This window comes from Macrotis lagotis, chromosome 8 (genome assembly GCF_037893015.1).
Source record: "Macrotis lagotis isolate mMagLag1 chromosome 8, bilby.v1.9.chrom.fasta, whole genome shotgun sequence".
NCBI classification, from domain to species: domain Eukaryota; kingdom Metazoa; phylum Chordata; class Mammalia; order Peramelemorphia; family Peramelidae; genus Macrotis; species Macrotis lagotis.
In genome coordinates, this window is record NC_133665.1 from 99,579,339 (window position 1) to 99,593,361 (window position 14,023).

At 39.7% G+C, this 14,023-nt stretch overlaps 1 protein-coding gene across 1 annotated transcript; it reads left to right on the plus strand.

The window, feature by feature from the left end:
• The first annotated feature begins 629 nt into the window (after positions 1-629).
• Positions 630-6,995, plus strand: LOC141495884 (cathelicidin-2-like). The gene is made up of 4 exons (XM_074197732.1): positions 630-905; positions 4,807-4,914; positions 5,495-5,578; positions 6,112-6,995. The coding sequence occupies exons 1-4, from the start codon at positions 720-722 to the stop codon at positions 6,247-6,249; spliced, it is 516 nt and encodes a 171-aa protein (XP_074053833.1). The 5' UTR covers positions 630-719; the 3' UTR covers positions 6,250-6,995.
• Positions 6,996-14,023: the final 7,028 nt, after the last annotated feature.

A 14,023-nucleotide genomic window follows, 5' to 3' on the forward strand; every position in this document is an offset into this window, starting at 1 on the left:
CAGCATACTCTCTAAGGTGCCCTATAGAGTAGAATTGGGGTAGTGAAGAGATGGAACCACTGCACATAGGCAAGATCAATCTGGAACTTTTACTAAGCTTTGTAGGGGAGCCCCAGCCCTGCCTACAAACACAGAGGGCTCTTGAGCATGTGAACCTGAGTATACAGAGTCTGACAAAGGAAGGTAGGGGTAGTCCTGTGCTTCAGGGCCTTTTCCTCCTCCTGTTCTTCCGGTGACATGGAAGCCAGATCATCTCACTTGCAAGGGAACATCCTTCATTTCTTCCTCTCTTTTACCAAAGCCCAATGTGGTGGTTAGTGATGAAGAAGCCATGACCAGAACTGGGGCTGCTGCTGGGGATTCAGGGAATCTGTTCCATAATCTGATTTATCTTCCCATTTTTGGGCCCAGCATTTGGCTCCCATTTCCCTGTTTCCCTAGCTTCTTCCTCAAGGCCATCTTTGAGCAAGAGGGGAAAGGTTTAGGTTCATTGCTGACCAAAACTGGGGCAGCTCAGCCCCTCCCTTGTTTTTGACATTAGATGGGAAACCATTTCACAATCTCCATTTCCTGTAGATTCTTTCTCTCTGTTCCTACCATAAAACAGGCTGAAATCCCAGAAATTGGAGAGCATGCCAAGGACCCCTATTGCGCAACATAACAAGGGAAATGAGACATATAAGGGACTGGCTGACAGTCACTGAGGCAAAGGAAGGAACATGGAGCACCTCACGAAGATCCTACTGTTGGCCAGCGTGGCCATTCTCATCCCCACACAGGCTTTACCTCTGTCTGGCCTGAACTATCAGAAGGCCCTTTCCATGGCCATTCACTTCTACAACCAAGCACACAAAGGAGAGAATGCCTTTCGACTTCTCCAAACTTCTCTTCCTTCACCCAATCAGGTGAGTGCCAGTTCTGGTCTTCTTTAGAGGAAAGACCAAACTGACTTGGATCTTGTTCATTTTCCTTTTCCTCCCCTTCAGTATTTGTTCCAGTGTTTCTCATTGGGAATGAGTCTATCCTTTACTCAGGGTCTCAGGCTCTTGGGACCCTTGATGACAGTTATGACTCAAAGATGTGGGGGTCACCTTCTCTTTATTACATTCCAGAACTGAGGCAGGGTAACATGATAGGCTTGGACTAAGTAGATATTCTGCTATTGGCAAAAGGCTGTGCCTTAAATCCTAGCTCTTTGGGTACCACTCCCTTCCTTTTTCTAGGGCAGGGGTTCTTAACTCGGGGTCCTCAAATTTAATTAAAAATATTTTGACAACTATATTTCTATATTATTTCTTTCCTTTGTAATGCTACATATTTTATTCTGAGAATGGGCCTATAGGTATCACCAGACTGACAGAGTTGACACAAAAAAGGTAAAGAACCCTGCTCTGGGAGAAGTTTCAGGTGGATACTCCATCTGACAGGAGGCAACTGGGTAGTACAGTGGATAGATCTCTGGTCCTGGAGTAAGAAAAATGAGTTCAAATCCAACCTCTGACATTTAGCAGTTGTGTGACCTTGGACAAGTCACTTTGTTGCTGCCTTGCCTCAGTTTCCCTAATTACCAAATGGGAATAATAAAAGCACCTACCTCCCAGGATTGCTGTGAGGATCCATCAGGCATTTCTCTCATGGAGAGCACTTTGGAGATTCAATTCACTTATTCTGTGGCCCCAAGAAGTAAGATAACTTATTCAAGCCCTCACCTAATAGATAGTGAAGCAAAGATTGGAATTTACATATTCTGACTTCTAAGCTACTATTCTTGATACTCTCCCCTACCTGTAGAGTTAGTGCCCAAGTGCAGATTCAGATATTTCTAAATATCAGGCTTTTGGTTGGCTTTGAGTCTAGGGGAAATGGTAAATAAACTAAGTTTGTAGGTCTTACCCGGCAAAAGCCCTAAATTGGTATTCCTCACCCTTTTACACTATTTGCCTTCTAATATCTCTTGACCAGCAACAGAATTGGTCTGTCATGAATGAGAGTGCCCCATGAAGGCTGGGAGGATTTTGGGATGAAAGGATCATTCAGTGAGGAAACAGAATCTACACTCAGGCAGGCCACTGGTATGACTTTCCCAAGCTGGCAATCCCATGAAGTATCCCCCAAAACCTTTCACCACCCAGGACTCTAGAACACAGGCACAAAACATGCTGCTTATTGGGCCCTGGCCACTTTGTAGTGGTAATACTCCTCAGTGCAGCATGAACCAGGTTAAAATGTAATTTGGAAATATTTAACAAAATAAATAAAAATCCAATAAAATATAAATAATGTTAATATGTGTTTTTCTAAATCAATATGTAGACTGTAGGGAGCCTCATGTACAATTTAGTTTCTATTTGAGTTTGACATGGCTATACTAGATTATCCTTTCAAAGTTGCTGTTTTCGCAGGCAGAGGAAGAAGCTGAAAACAGTGCCACAGGGAGGCTTCTTTTCTGACCAGTCTCCTTTGTCAACTGAATTCCAGGACAAAAGGGATTAATGAATCATCTTGAGAAGAGCCTGGAATAAAAGATGCTTTTTTTAAGGATCCAGGAGAATTTAGAAATGCAAAGGAAGTGTATTTCATTTGTGAAGCCCTGGAAGGGCATTGAAAAGTATAATTTAATTGAAATTCAATACAACAAACAATTATTTAGTGCTGTTTGCAGGATACAGTTTCTCAAATGAAATCTAACCTGTTGTCTTCTTCTTCAGTTCTGGGCCCTCCCTCCTGCCTGTTTTCAGTTACTATCCAAGGAAATCCAAATTGATGTTCTGGTTCAGTGACCTGAATATCCAACTTCATAGTCAGGACAATAGGCATGGTTCATCTATTTGCTTTTTCCAACATGAGTGGTTAGGCTAATTTTTTTTCAGTAATCATGAATGTCAGCAATCTCATTGAGGAGATGCTGGGGATGGATGCTATCTTCAGGCAGGAGACTAGAAAGGTCCTCACCCTCTCTATCTAGGAAAACATTTCCCTTTGGATTCTGTAGAGCATTATCTATGGACGCTGAAAATCCTTTCTAAAGAACTTGATTTTATGTCCTGCCTGAAGTGATTGGTGTGATGTGATGTGGAAATTGAAAACCCTTTTTGAAGAACTTTGTTTATGTCCTGTCTGCAGTGATTGATGTGATGTGATGTGATGTGATGTAATAGTTATCATTGAGGTTGCATTCATGAAGGTATCCTGACAAAAATGGAATGGATTACTCCTGGGCAAATCAAATTGTGCTTTTAATGATTCTAAGTTCCCTTTGGTGATAGTATCTTTGTGAATCTTGGAAGAATACAAGCTCTTAAAATCAAAGTTGACACTGATCCAAATGGCAAGGGAGAGATTGACTCCTGGGGAAGGAAAAGCAATAAGAATTTTATTCTTATATGTCAGACCCTGTGCTGAAAACTTTACAAAGATGATCTCATTCATTATTCATTAGCAAGTGTACCAAAGATAGGTGCTTTCATTATCCCCAATTTACAGTTGAAGAACTCAGGCAAACAGAGATTAGTGGATTGTCCAGTAATTTAGTAAACCAGTTGGCTTCTGAAGCAGGATTCAAACCATGCTCTTTATTCAATTCCACACCCACCTGCCCACTGATTGTATATATCAGGTGTGAAAGGAGAAGGTAGTATCCAAAGTGACTGTGACAATTCTAGGCAGTTGGCAAAAATAGAAAAGTTGGGATGAAAGATGAGTTTAAAGAAGATGAGCTTAGTTTCGAACATGTCAAATTTAAGGGGATGATGTGATAGTTGGATACCACCTCACACCAATCAGAAATAAGAAATGTTGAAGGGGATGAGGGAAAAATAGATTCACTAATGAATTATTGGTGGAGTTTTAAACTTCTCCAATCAATATGGAGAACAATTTTGCATTAGCAGTATTCGTCAGGAAATTGGAGATCATAGGATTATAGATTTGGAGCTGGGAAGAAAGATCCTTATAAATTACCGAGACCAACATTCTCATTTTATATATGAGGAAACTGAGGATCAGAGGGAGGTGGGATTCAAACCAGATTTTCCTGACTCCTGGTCCAGAATTATGCCTTATTGCCTCTCTGCCAAAATAGAGTTCAAAATCTCTATTTGGGAGGCATCCTGAAGAGCTCAAAATGGAAACCAGAGGAACGAATGGAGATTGTTAATTGAGAGAATGTCAAAAGAGAAGGCGGGGAGGAAGGGGAGGCATGGGAGGCATAGAGCCTTGAGGGATGGTCACAGAGGGAGGGGAGAAAGAAGAACTAAGGAAGGAGAGTAAAAAGGAGTGGACAGTTAGAGAGGCAGGAGATCTTAGAATCCCAGGTGTAGACCTGGAACAAATCTCAGAGACCATCTATTTCAGTTTTCTTATTTTTACAGATAAAGAAAATAATGCACAAAGAAAATAAGTGATTTGATGAAGGTTATATAGGTAGATGAAAAAAGCTATAATGTGAATTCAGGTTCATTTGACTCCACAGAGAGCCTTCTTTCAACTATACACTGCACTCTCATAAGACAGATACTATATAGGGCATGTCCTGTTATCTCTCCCTTGCCAGATAAGGAATTTGAGACTCAGATGAGTGAAATAAGCTACTCAAAAGTCACACACAGCAAATTATTGGCAGAGTATGGTCTAGGACCCAAGACCCTAGACTCTTTGAGGGGATTCTACTGTTCCACACATAGCAAGCACTTGTTTCCATTGGCCCAAGCCTTGAAGGCAATGGAGTTGATTTCTTCTCAACCTAGGGACTTTAGTCCACCTCCCTTGAGCAATCTCATCCCATCTGACCTCATCTTGTCTTTCCAGGGCCCTCAGGAGCAAACACTGAAGCATCTGAGCTTTACCTTGAAGGAAACCATGTGCCCAGTGATGGAAGAGCTCCCACTGGACCAATGTGACTTCAAATCTGATGGGGTAAACAGTCAGTGGGAAGATGGCACCCTTTAAGAAAAGGGAATTTTTGTTACCTCTGCTCTACTACCTTTCAGCAATGAAGTGCCTAAGATTTCTGTTTACTCTAGAAACCTTGGGATCTGATAGAATAGCAATTATTTTCCCATTTGGAACAGTTTCCAAAGGAGAGGAACTTCACATAAGGACACAGTGTTGTGTTGTGTTGTGTTGTGTTGTGAAGCCAGGAATAGAACTCATGTCCCCTAGATTCAAGCTTAAGTGCACTCTGACTTGGAAGGGACTCAGTTTGGTATTAGGAAATAAATGCCCTTTTGGTTCTCACAGACCTAAACACTGGCTCCTGAAAAAATGAGCAAATTGAACTATTTCAATTTTTCCTCTCTTCTTTTCTTCCTTTTCCTTCTCTCACTTTCCCCTTTTCTTTCCTTTATTTCTTCTCTTTTGTCTCTGTATCTCTGTGTATGTCTTTCATTCTGCCTCTCTGTCTCTGTTTCTCTCCCCCTGTCTCCCTCCTTCTCTCTCTCTCTCCATCTGTCTCTATTCCTCTCTCTGTCTCTCATTGTGGATATTCCCTACACAGCTGGTGAAAGAATGTCAAGGCTCGATATCCAATGAACAGGACATTGCTGCCATCATCCTCACCTGTGACCCAGTGGCCTCAGCTGTAAGTTTTCTAGTCTTCCCTCCCTCTGCCCCATTCATTCATATTTTATCTTTCAGAGCTGATCCTGTTAGCTGCAGGGGTGGGGATGGGGGGATAGCAAAACTGGTATAGGGAGATGCTGTCCCTGGCCTATTGTTGCTATCACCTGATGAAGAGAGATACTTGACCAAGGAGCATACCCAGGCTGCCATGGGCTTTCCAGTCCCTGTGGCCACCCTTCAGAGTTTGTTCCTAATCTGGGTAGGCTTACCCAGGAGGATAATTTACACTTTAACCTAAATTAGAAAATGCAACTCCCTCTCAGCTCCACTGCCTTCCTGTTGTCCTGATGCACTCTGGGAATCTTGGACCTGAAGAATGGGGGGGTGGGATGACCAGAGTTTAGGCATGACCTAAACTGACTATTCTTAGGAGTGAGCGAAGAACCCATGCCCACCCCCTACTCCCAGGGCCAAGACATGAATGAAAGTCCTTTGGTCTCAAACTCTGTTGCCTAAATAGGATGCTTACCCTCCATTCTAATTTCTTTGCAGCCCTCTCGCTCCAGAAGAGCCTCAGTTCCCAGACGAAAGAAAGGTCCAAAGAAAGACGGCTACAAACCTGGGGGCTACTCTCTGATTGCCCTTGGAAAGCCTGAAACAAAAAAGGTTCCATATATGGAAGCTCTCTAGGCTCAAACCATTATAACCAGAGCTTGCTTTCTTCCTTACATTTTATTCTTTTTCAATTTCTATTCCCCTAATCATACACACACACACACACACACACACACACACACACACAACACACACACATATACCCCAATGTAATCTATATGTATGTATTTTTTTCTGGATACAATATATATATTCAATACTATATATGGGATACACATATAATTTGTATGAGGTATACATCTATATGTCTGTGTATGTATTTTTTGTATGTGTATGTGTGTGTATGTGTATGTATGTGTATGTGTATGTGTGTGTAGCCTAATCTTCAAGACTGGAACATTCATATAACAACTTTCTTCCTTGCTGAAGGAAAAAAATGTCTTGATGCTATGGAATGGCTTTGTAAAAGAGATATTATTCCTCTTTCCCACTTCAAGAGAGAACACACGTTTCCAAACATTCTTTCAGAGGGTGTGTGTGTGTGTGTGGTATGTGTGTGTGTACACATGTGTGAGGGTACTTTGAAAGGCAGTCATGCAGGAAGAAGCAGGTTCTTCAAATATGTTTCAGATTTCCAGTTTGCCTTCCTAGAGTCATTGGGAAATTATCTTTTGGATGAGATTCTTTTGGTTGACCTGAAATATCTCATGCTCAATGGGAGCTTGTTGATCCTGTGTATTTTCTGGCATATTTTAACTTACATTACTTGTCCCATTTCTGCATGCTATGTGCTTGGATAAATGGATTTACTCATTCTTCAACATTTGTGATGATCTTTTATGCAATTAGAATTTGGTGGGAAGGAGTCAAGGTTCCTAGCAAGCTTTGGATACTCCTTTCTTCTCAGTCCTTTTGTTAGTTCATAGTAATAGCATGCCCTTAACTGTGAGTGTACCTCAGTATTTGTGGGGTATACTCTCCTTTCTCTAAGTACTCTCTCACATGGATCAAATTCCATAGATTTTTGGTATCATCTTTATATAGATAATTCTATATTCAATCTATACATTCTGTATATCCAAGGTTAGCCTATTGAGGCCTAACCAGGCATCTCCAACAATCTGTTGGACATCTGAAATTGGATGTCCTATAGATTCCTCAAACTCAGCATGCTCTCTCAAGACAGTCCATTCTCTTTAAGTTCAAACCTATCCTTTTTCACAATTTCCAAATATTTAATTAGGATACCACCATTGTTTCCAAAATCACCAGTTTGCAACTTCAGGATTCTCGACTCTCTCATCCCTCTATCCAATCACTTGCCAGTATCTCTCATGTCCATTCCCTTCTTTCTACATTCACAACCACCTGAGGTAAGCTCATCAGCTCTCACACTTTGGCTTCTAATTGATCTCCCAGACTCGTCTCTCCCTACTGTAATCAATCATCTATATTTCTGGTTTTCCTTAATTGAATTTCAGATCATGTCATCCTCCAATTAATAAGCATCAGTAGTTTCTTATTGGCTCTAGGAGAAAATGCCAACTCCTCTGTTTGTCCTTTAAATTTGCTTTACAATTTGTCCCTAACCAGTCTGTTCATTGTACCCTTCTTGCACCATGTGGTCCAGTCAAACTGGCTTCTTCCTTGTTCCTCATACATGATGCTTCATGTCAACTCTGTACCTTTCCGGCCATCCTCCATAGCTGGAATGCATGCCCTCCTCACCTCTGCCTCATAGAATCCTTCACAGAATTGAGACTCAACCCAAGAAAAACTTCTACATGAAGCTTTTCCTGATAATCTCAATTGCTACTGCCTTCCTTTCCTAAAATGTCTTACATTTTTATTTACTCTACATAATTATATGTACAAATTATGTTCCCCTTCTCCCTCTCTACCTCAAAACCCCTCTCCAGCCCCCTATAGAATATATAGTCCTCCAGAACAGGGATTGTTTATTTTATTTTTTTCTTTTTTAAATTCAGAAACTAAGCCCAAAACCTGAGAGACAGTAGGTGCTTAACAAATATTGTTAATTAACTGATTGTTGATGATACTGGAATGACAGGTTGAGGTTACAATTCCATGTTTCTGCAAAAGTAATGAAGATCAAAAATTACTATACCTGCCATTTCAGGCCTGCTCCCATTTGATCTCATTCTAATGTTACCCTCCATCTTTCAAGGACTGAAGACAATAATCTTCCTTTGGTCAGGAGGAGACAATCTATTTTGGGCATGGATGGCTTTTGTAATAGGGAAATTGAGGGGTCATACTGCAGTGAGATGTAGAAAAGAAGTAATTTGTTATGCAAGTATCAACAGTCCAAGAAAGGATGTTTACATGATGGAAGGAGAATATTGTTGATATGGAACCTACACTCTCTAGGTTTCAAATTGCACTCTCAGGTTGGATATCTTTCTTACCCAGCTCTCCTGCCCAATCAAACTTCAATGCAAATGCAGAAATAAGGGAGAATTTGAGAGGGGGCAGCTTCTATTATAGTCTTTTTTATTGTAAGTAATTTTTTTATTGCATTTTAGGTTACAGAGTTGTTGCATTGGTTCTAATTCTGAGCCTGAATCCCTGAATCCTAAGCAAGGTCTGACTCAGCATGAGATCAGGGTTTAACAGTTCATCCTCACTACACCTTATAAAGAGAAAATTCTCCTTTTGACAGAAATTTAGTAATGATAAGCTCTTTCAATTTACCATCAACCCTAAAAAGACTGTTAGAAAATGTTATCTTTTAGAGGGTTGAGAAGTTCTCTTTCCCTGTTCCTTCTCTCTTCAAGTCCAAAATGGTGGTTGGAGATGGAAAAGCCATGGCCAATATTGAGAATGCTTGTCTGGCTTCATTTTCTCCCTCCTTCCTTCCTTCCTTCCTTCCTTCCTTCCTTCCTTCCTTCCTTCCTTCCTTTTTTTGATTTTTGCAAGGCAAAGGGGTTAAATGACTTGCTCAAGGTCACACAACTAGGTAATAATTAGAGAATAATGAAGGTATCTACTGATCACCTCCTGAAAGAGATAAAAAAAAACAGCAAACCAGGAATATTATAGCCAAATTTCAGAATTCCTAAGTCAAAGAAAAAATATTACAAGCAGCTTTAAAGAAACAATTCAAATATCGTTGTGCTACAGTCAGGATTATACAGGATTTAGCAGTGTCTAAATTAAGGGTTTGTGGGGCTTGGAATGTGATATTCCAGGAGGCAAAGAACTTGGATTACAATCAAGAATCAACTGCCCAGCAAAACTGAACATCCTCTTTCGGGGGAAAGATGGACTTTCAATGAAACAGGGGACTTTCAAACTTTCCTACTGAAACAACCAGAGCTGAACAGAAAGTTCGATCTTCAAGTACAGGACACAGGTGAAGTATAGAGAGGGTGGGTGGGAAGGATTTAATGATGAACTGCTTGTATTCCTGCATGAGAAGATGATTGTGATAATTTATGTGAACCTTCTCATTTATTAGAGCAGTTAGGAGCATATATAGACAAGGCACAGAAGGGAGTTGAATATGAACATATAAAGATGGAGTCAATGGGCAAAAAAGGAATATACTGGGAGAAGGGGAAAGGAGAGGTAGAATGGGCTAAGATATTTCACATAAAAGAGTCAAGATAAAGCTTTTGCAATGGAGTAGAACAGAGGAAGGTGAGGGAGAATGAGTGAGCCTTCATTCCCATTGGAAGTGGTCAGAAAGGAAACAACATATACACTCAATAGGGCATGGAAATCTATTTTACCCCTAGAAGAAAGAGAAGAATAGGATGGGAGAAAGGGGATAAGAGAGGGAAGGGGAAGGTGTAGATGACAGAAGAGAGGGAAGATCATGGGAGAGGGTAGTCAGATACTATATACTTTTGAGGAAGGTAAAAGAAAAGAGATTAGAATAAATGGGAATGGGGAGGAATAGAATGGGGGAAATATAGTTAGCAATAGCAATTGTGGGAAAAAAATATTGAAGCAATTTCTCTGTTGGGAGTTATGATAAAGATGTGATCCATCCAAGAGACAGAGTTGATGGTATCTGAACACAGACTGAAGTACATTATTTTTTCTTTTCTCACTTTATTTTTCTTACTTCATATTGTCTTTATTTTTCTCTATCTTTGTGGGGGTGAGATTATTGTAGCTTTTATAAGACTACTGATGTAATGTTAAAATAAATGAAAAAAAGAATGCTAGTCTGAATCTGGCTTTCTCCTCAAGAAATTCTTTTATCAAAGAGGCTCCTCTATGGGCAGAGAAGTCCCTTCCTCATCTCTCATAATAGCCCTCCTCTGAATGGGAAATCATTTCACAATCACTTCTTTCAGATCCCAGTCCAGTCCAGCAGCTCTAATCTGAACACATCTAGATAGCTCTTAAAGTCTCCTATGGATATGCTGGTGCAAAGGGCTCTGGTCGGCATCCCCAGTGTCCATTCCAGTGCCGTGTACCTCTTCTTTGCCCCAGGCTCAGCAATGGATTCCCAGATAAGTGGGACAATAGGTTATAGAGAGATAGCCTATCTTCCTAAGTGGGGATTTAAGAGCCATTGGTGGGGAGGGGCTCTGACCACCTTAGCCAGACTACAAAGTATGAGGTATGGGTGTGTTTGGATGGTGTTCACACAGGGAAAAGATTAAGAAATTCTCCTTTGTAACTCCAGGGTGCAAATAGCTAAGGGCAGTATAAAGAGAATGAGTGGGAGTCCCAACAACTGAATGATTTTTCTGACCCCACACACATTAAGATGTTTCAAGGAGAAGGGAGACAGTTGTGACCACATATATTCCTTCCCTTTCTCCAAATTCAGTCAGGTTCACAGTAGCGTGCTGGAAAATGTTCCTTAGTGATCATCTTGTTTAGGCTCATTTCACAGATAAGAAAACAGGTTCAGAGGGGGAAATGCCTTTAATGACACAAGTATTTTGATAATTTCAATTCTTTCTTAGATTAAAATACCCCATCTCATGATTTTTCCATTAATCTTTATGGGGTCAAGGACCCCTGGGGCAATCTGATGCATAAAATAAAATATACAAGATCACAATGAAAACCAATTAAATTGAAGTAGTTATCAAATTTTTTATTTTGGGGTTCTTTTGTGACCAGAATCACACAGCTACTGAGTATCTGAGGTCATATTTGTACTCAGGTCCTTCCAATGCCAGGGTCAGAGCTCTAATCACTGTGCTATCTAGTTGTTCCTTCAACATTTTCTTTCATGTTCATGAACCTCAGGTTAAGAATCCCTGGTCTAAATAATAGCTGATGTCTCCATAGTGCTTTACAGTTTGTAAAGCATTGTAATTAGAGCTTCCAATCTAGTTCATGATGTAGGTGCTGTACCATCTATTCTCTCCATTTTACAGAATAGAAATATTAAGTGTTTAGTTTGCCTTGTACTACATGTTGCAAGAGTCACAAGTTCTTATCATCCAAAAAACTACTGGAAACAATTAGCAATTTTAGCAAAGTTGCAGGTTATAAAATAACCCTCATAAATCCTCAACTTTTCTATATATGTCTAGCAAGATACAGCAGGAAGAGAAAGAGACATCACATTCAAAGTAACCTCAGACAATATAAAATACCTGGGAGGCTATTTGCCAAGACAGACTCAGAAACTTTTGAAAACAATTATAAAACACTTCTCACACAAATTAAATCAGATTTAAATAACTGGGAAAATATCAACTGCTCATGGATAGGTAGAGCTAATATGATAAAAATGACAATTCTACCAAAACTAAACTACCTGTTTAGTGCCCTACCAATAATTCCAAAAAATTACTTTAATGAGTTAGAAAAAATTATAAGTAAATTCATATGGAGAAATAAAAAGTCAAGAATTTCCAGGAGCTTAATGAAAAAAAAAGTACAAAAGAAGGGGGGCTTAGCCCTACCTGATGTAAAATTATATTACAAAGCATCAGTCATCAAAACTGGTATTAGCTAAGAAACAGAGTGGTGCACCAGTGGAATAGACTAGGTGCAAAAGGAGAAGATGATTATAGTAATCTGCTATTTGATAAACCCAAAGAGTCCAGCCACTGGGATAAAAATTCCCTCTTTGATAAAAACTGCTGGGAAAATTGGAAGTTAGTATGGAAGAAACTTAGATTAGACCAACACCTCACACCCTTTACCAAGATAAGATCCAAATGGTTACAGGACTTAGACATAAAAAGCAATACTATAAGCAAATTAGAAGATCAAGGACTAGTTTACCTGTCAGATCTATGGAAAGGGGAGCAGTTTATGACTAAGGAAGAGTTGGAGAACATCACCAAAAACCAATTAGATGATTTCGATTACATTAAATTAAAAAGCTTTTGCACAGATAAAAGCAATGTAACCAAGATCAAAAGAAATGTAGTAAATTGGGAAACAATCTTTACAACTAATGATTCTGACAAAGCACTCATTTCTAAAATATATAGAGAACTGAGTCATATTTTTAAAACAAAAAGCCATTCCCCAATTGACAAATTGTCAAAGGATATGCAAAGGCAATTTATAGATGAGGAGATCAAAGCAATCCATAGTCATATGAAAAAATGCTCTAAATCATTATTAGAGAAATGCAAATTAAAGCTTCTCTGAGGTACCACCTCACACCTCTCAGATTGGCCAATATGACCAGGAAGGATAATGGTCATTGTTGGAAGGGTTGTGGGAAATCTGGGACACTATTATACTGTTGGTGGAGCTGTGAATTCATCCAACCCTTCTGGAGAGCTATTTGGAACTACGCCCAAAGGGCAACAAAAATATGCATACCCTTTGACCCAGCAATACCACTACTGGGTCTATACCCTGAAGAGATGAAGAAAAAGGGTAAAAACATTACTTGTACAAAAATATTTATAGCAGTCCTGTTTGTGGTGGCAAAGAATTGGAAATCAAGTAAATGTCCTTCAATTGGGGAATGGCTTAGCAAACTGTGATATATGTATGTCATGGAACACTATTGTTTTATTAGAAACCAGGAGGGATGGGATTTCAGGAAAGCCTGGAGGGATTTGCATGAACTGATTCTGAGTGAGATGAGCAGAACCAGAAAAACACTGTACACCCTAATAGCAACATGGGAGTGATGTTCAACCTTGAAGGACTCGCTCATTCCATCAGTGCAACAATCGGGAACAATTTTGGGCTGTCTGCAAAGGAGAGTGCCATCTGTATCCAGATAAGGAGCTGTGGAGTTTGAACAAAGTGCAAGGACTGTTCCCTTTAATTTAGGGAAAAAAAAACCCAGATATCTTATTGTCTGATCTTGTTACCTCTTAGACTTCTTGTCTCTTCCTTAAGGATATGATTTCTCTCATCACACCCAATTTGGATCAAGGTATAACATGGAAACAAAGTAAAGACTGACAGATTGCTTTCCATGGGGGGATGGGGGGAAGTAAGATTGGGGGGAAAATTGTAAAACTCAATATCTTTAATAAAAAAATATATTCTACTTTATGCCCATCAATTGGGGAATGGCTAAACAAATTGTGGGATATGAATATGATGGTGTACTATATTGTTCCATAAGAATTCCTGAATGGGTAGACTTGAGAAAAACCTGAAGAGAGCTGTATGGACTGATTCCTGAGTGAAGTGAACAGAACAAGAACATTGTATGCCTTAAGAGCAACATTGTGCAATGATCACCTATAATGGACTTGACTTTTCTAAGCACTACAATAATCAAAGACAATTCTAAAGAACCTGTGGTGGAAACTACCATCCACATATAGAGAATGATGAAATCTGAATGCAGAACAAAGCATACTATTTTCCAATTTAACATTTTGTTACAGGGTTTTGGGTTTTTTTTCCCCTCTCATGTTCTGATTCT